General features: G+C 39.2%; 1 protein-coding gene across 1 annotated transcript in view; it reads left to right on the forward strand.

Annotated features, from left to right (window-relative positions):
- LOC101863672 (anoctamin-7) overlaps positions 1–4,930 on the forward strand; it is a 38,913-nt gene extending 33,983 nt beyond the window's left edge. Inside the window, exons 16-17 of the mRNA XM_035969882.1 lie at positions 399–530; positions 2,283–4,930. Coding sequence (XP_035825775.1) covers positions 399–530; positions 2,283–2,351 — 201 coding nt within the window. The 3' untranslated portion in view covers positions 2,352–4,930. The remainder of the gene's footprint in view (positions 1–398; positions 531–2,282) is intronic.
- The last annotated feature ends 703 nt before the right edge of the window (positions 4,931–5,633 follow it).

Below are 5,633 nucleotides of genomic sequence, written 5' to 3' on the forward strand. Positions count from 1 at the left end.
CACACACACACACACACACCATTTCATTAATTGGTCGCTTTTAATGACAAGCGGGCTAACCTAGATTTCGGGGCTTTTCAGAAATCTTGACCAACACCAAAAGTGGCCATTGCCTTACCTGTAGGAGAAGTTTGGTTTCATTGGTGTGTATATTTGTTTGGTTATAGAGAAAATGTTCCTTATCTTTTAAAGAAACTGAACAAGGGGCAAAACTTTACGTTCCATTTTCTCAAAACAGCAGTTTTCGGGATAGTCCCCTTGTGCCTAAAAGCGACCAATTAATACACTCACTCACACAGATTCACTCTCACACTACTACCACTACCATCCCTCTATCTGTACTCACACCTCTTTTCCCCACACCCGAAACCCACCTCCCCCACTATCTGACATTCCAGCATGTGGTATTCGGAATCTGCCGCGTCATTGACATCATGGTTCCTGACGTGCCGGAAACGCTGGAGCTGAAGATCAAGAGGGAACATTTCCTGGCCAAACAGGCGCTCGCAGACACGGACACTATCATGATGGTAAGAACTGGGTCATGGAATTGAATACATGTACCTGAACACTTCTTCTTCTTTGGTGGCGTCGGTGGCCAAGTGGTTAGGCGACTGGACTCGTGATCGTGAAGTTGCGAGTTCGGGGATTCGAGCCCCGGGCCCGACGTTGTGTCCTTGGGAAAGGCACTTAACACGAATTTTCCCCCTCTTCACCCAGGTGAAAATGGGTACCCAGCAATAGACAGTGAAAGATCTTGTCAGTTTCTTAGTGTTTGAGCGCTTAACCAGCTGCTTGCACTGTATTCTTCGCGGGAAGCTGAAAAGGTTTCTGAATGTTCTATGGTCTGCTGAGGTAATAATATAGTGTAAAGCGCCTAGAGCTTGCTTTCAAGTGGGGATATGCGCTATGCAAATGCTATTTATTGTTCTTTAGTTGTGTCAGATAACATTTTCAAATAACTTTCATTTTGTTTGTAAAGTTAAAGCAAAGCCATGTAAATCTCGGTAGATAAATCAGACATTGCCGAGCATTGTACCCCATTCTTTCCTGTTGTCTGTCTTCTTGATTAGCTCCGTTTTTCTCCTTGTATTATTCGTTGCAAAGTTGTTCAGGCCATCTGTGTATTTTGTTATTTGTCTCCGTCTGCTCGTCTTTCCCTCTATCTTTCCGTGCAGCAGCAGTTTATCTAGTCCATTTGGTATATTTATGTGGCCAAATGATCTCAATTGTGTTTTTCTGATGGTTCTGATTAGATTATGGATCTTCGACATTATGCCATTTGGAGCACCTCTTTATTTGTTTTCTTTTCAGTCCATGAGATTCTGAGTAGTATCTTTAAATGCCACATTTCAGCGGCTTCCATTCTTCTTTCTGTGTCTCTGTTTAGAGTCCAGCGCTCACATTCGTACAAAAAGTGACCATATCATGTACGCTAGCGTGAACAGTGCAAGGGAAAACATGGTTGTGTCCAAAACCATAGCTCTTTTCTTCAAAACCTCACTGTGTATCACAATGATAACAAGAATAAGAACTCTATGTTTAGCAAAATGTGATTTAGACACGTTATTTTTTATTTAATTAACACCACCATGATGGTAGAAAAGTATTTACTTAAATGGTTACCTTAAATTGTTTACCTATTGACACTACATTAATGGTAGAAATTGCTTACCTATTGACGCTCAAACTATCAAAATGTTGGTGTTGTTGTTTTTGTTTTAAATTATATTTTCACACTGAAACCAACTCGATGATAGGAAATTGTATTAACACTACAATAACGGTGTGAAATTATTTTCTTATTGACATTGCCATGAAGGTATGGGATTATTTACTTGACACCAAAAATATCATGATGCCTCACAAGTGTTTACTTAGTCGATACCTCAGATGTACAAAGCTCTAGCTATTCAGTACCTAGTTTTGAAAATTTTGACATAAAAGATTGTGAGTTTCACAATATGTTAAGACTTTTCGAATACTATTCTTTGAATATCTTTATAACAACTCCGAATAATCTTACGATTTTAATAGGGCAGATCAAACATTTGGTTTCTGACCCCATGGTCTTATCAACTCAAAATGGCCAAAAATATCAGATAGAACTTTTGTAATTCTGAGGTAGCGATGTCACACTGAAACTATTATGATGGAAGGAAGATCCATCATTGTGAACATAATTCCCATTTAATACAGAACGTAACTACTCTGTGTTAATACACTGTTGTTGTTTTTTAACTAAGGTTGTTTTCAATCCGTCTGCCTGGTCATTTCCCCAGATGGCAAGAAGGAACGACGAGGACGATGCAGACGCCAATCTGGCACCGGATGTGACGTCAAATGCATAGACCCGTGGAATCTTCATTGCTCCCGGAGATCCGCCATATTGTTTCTGAGTGCAATGTTTTGTTACCAATCTTTACCTACTGATAAACTCGAATGTGATGAATCTTTCTTACATGCACCGTGTGTAGAGAATTTCCAATGCCAGTTACAATCAGAACAATGCTCATCTTTTTTTTCCTCCGGTTTTCATGGGTGAAAGATTTTTCGTCTGTCCCTCGTCATGTGGTTCCTGCTGACTTATGTCAAATTGGAATTTAAAGGAATCTGACTAAATGCATCGGCAGGAATTGGCTGGTCATTTTTTTCTCAAAAAAGAATAAAGCGGTTTTAGGAGTTTCGAGAAAAGTAGCATGAGACAAAAAAAAAAGGAGTTTCGAGAACACTTCTAGAAGAGATATCCGGTTGCTTGGAGGGTGATGATATCCAGAACAGCCACGAAGTGCATCCGCATCACTCAATATTTTGGCGCTTTTGCCAAAAGCCACGCATGATTCCGAGGATAGCATAATTATTTAGGTAGATAAATTACACTCTCATTGATACAATAATTTAGATCAAGAACTGATGCATTAACAACAACAATAACACCGCAACACAGAGGGCACAAATACTGTCGTAGGTACATGATTCCTTTTCAAGTGACCGGAGGAGGAAAACAAAGCCTATAACCTATCTTTGAGCCTGCCTGGCGCTTCTTGTGTCGAGCTCAAGATGGATATGTTGCTCGAACCTGTAGCTGGAGTCAGGATAATAAGTCAACAGTAATTCTAGTCTTTGGTTCGTGTCATCAAAACCATTCACATCCTGTTTGCTGTGATGTCACTAGATCTAATATCGAGTAACTTTTAAAGAAAAGGAACGATCGATGACGTCTACACATTCTGTCGCGGGTTGTTTATCATCAGACCTTCACCAGAGAGACAAAGCATAGGTATTAAAGTTTCTGGATTTTATCTGGGGGCATTCTTTTGGTGTATTAGCAATTAATATTGTCAGGGAACGCACAAAAAAGATATTGTGTTAAAGCTGGGTTCAATCATCTTGTCTTAATTTGTATACCTATTGAGGTATTTATCAGTCCTTTACCCCGCCTCTTAAATTTGTATACGTCAATGCTTTGGATAAAGTTGAGTTTCTTTTCCGTTCGCTTCCTTATCATTAGATTCCCTCCCCTATCATTAGATTCCTTCCCCTATTATTTAATTCCTTCCTACGGCGTCTTTATAATAATGTGTCCCTCTTGTGTGTCCTCTGGTCATCTAAAGTCATTCCGGACGAAGACATTCCATGTGCACGTTTTGCCTCCACTCATCACTGCCAGTGTGGTCTATCTGTGCACTGAACATTCAGATCTGTCTTTGAGCGAAGAACATTCACCATCGTCTGTTTGTTTATCTTATTTATAACTTTTATATAAACTAGTTCTTGTCATGTACTACGTACTATGCTTACTGTCGGGAGTTCAAAACTGTAGGGACTTTTTTACGATTCTTATAACTTTCTTCTGTCTGGGGGGATTTAAGAGTTTATATTTAGTGTGGAGTTGTTGGGGGTTTTTTCTTCCCTCGTTGATCGACTGCTCACGGACCCTCTCCGGTTATGCCAGCAATCAGTTCAGGACTATAATGACCAGTAGCGAATTAAGTGAGATCTTCCTTAAACTGAGCTGAGCTGTTCGTTTCGGTAAAGTCCGCCTTCACTCGTAAAATTATTTATTTTTAATATAGGCCTACGTTCATGCCATTCAAAGACGACGATTGGAATTTTATTTTTAAAAAGTGAGATTTACGTCGATGAATACAGAACAAAATGATCACCATGACATTATCAGCAAAGAGTTCATAAATGTCAGTGCTGTTTGAATTTGAAACCCTAGTAGCACTGAACAAAATCTTGAGTGTCGAACATTGTGAAAAAGAAAGTTTAAAGCAATGTCTCATCAATGTATCGATTCTCAGTATTGGTTATATACACGATGAATATAGAGATATCGACATCAACAAACAAAGAGAAAAAAGACATTGGCCTGGGCATGGAGCCGATGTCACCAACATTCCGCATTCTAGGTTTATCATCCTAATGGCAGGCAGTTTACACGTTCTCTGTGTTGCTTTCCGAAGCTAAAGTTGACTCTCTCTTCAACCAACATACTACAGAAGCTCTAGTGAAAGGAACTAAATGATATAGCGTATGAGCTAATGATCTTGTGTTCTGTTTTATCTGTATTGTCTAAGACGTTGGACAATGTTGTGCCAAGTGTAAGGTTCTTTTCGGTTGATCTCATATATTTTTTGCTTTGTTTGGTTTGGTTTGGTTTTTTAATTATTGTTTTTGTATTTCATATCATCTCAGTGACGTTCTGTTTGATTTATGCGTTTTCTTTGTTCTTTTCTCATAGCAAAATACCCTGTAGAAGGCCACCAATTTTAACTGTCTTTTGCCAAAGTTTTCATATCGCATTTCAGGCTTTCTCTGGGCTGACTGGCCCTATAAGAAAGTTAAGCTGGTCCCGTGATACGCTTGTACATAACGACATAACAACTGTGGTAGCCAAACATGTTGGGAGCTGGAATGAGAACGACTGGAAACGAATGAGAAAATTAAGGTGGAAATAAGAGCTTCTTTGAATGAGAGAATTAATTATACGGTCACACACACACCAACACACACACACACACACACACACACACACACACACACACACATATATATCTACGAAACGAAAGGCCTTGAAAGAGTCACCACAGGCGTTCTTGGATTTGATTCTAAAATAATAAAGAAACAAAAACGATGTGGATGGAATAACAACAAACAATACATCTAGACCCTCACTCAAAGATCCGAAATGATTAAACACAGGGAATTGTTTCGAACTCGTTTGAACCATGAGCAGGCGAATGTGAGCACGCTACATGTATTATCAATTATCTATTTGTGGTGGCCGAATTTTGCTATTCAAAAGGCTTTTTAATGGCTTCATCGATCGATATGCGGTTTTCGCCAAAAAATTCTTTAAAATATTCTCCGGAGCATGACGCCCTTGGTTTTTTCAGTTTTGAGACATTTTTGCAGCAAAAAGTTATTTTTTTTTCGACGATCGCTTTTGTAGGCCGACGCTTCTGTCTCTGTAATTTTAGAAAATCCGCCAGGTTTGTTTATTCAAAGATAGTAAATAACAAGATGGGTCACTCAGCCAAAAAAGTGTCTGCAGGAAGTATGCTCTTTGCTTCAGATGGCGCTGCAGTCTGTTTTGAAGCTCTCTTTCGTTTTTCCAGAAGAAGAAT

This window comes from Aplysia californica, unplaced genomic scaffold (genome assembly GCF_000002075.1).
Source record: "Aplysia californica isolate F4 #8 unplaced genomic scaffold, AplCal3.0 scaffold00191, whole genome shotgun sequence".
Taxonomy (NCBI): domain Eukaryota; kingdom Metazoa; phylum Mollusca; class Gastropoda; order Aplysiida; family Aplysiidae; genus Aplysia; species Aplysia californica.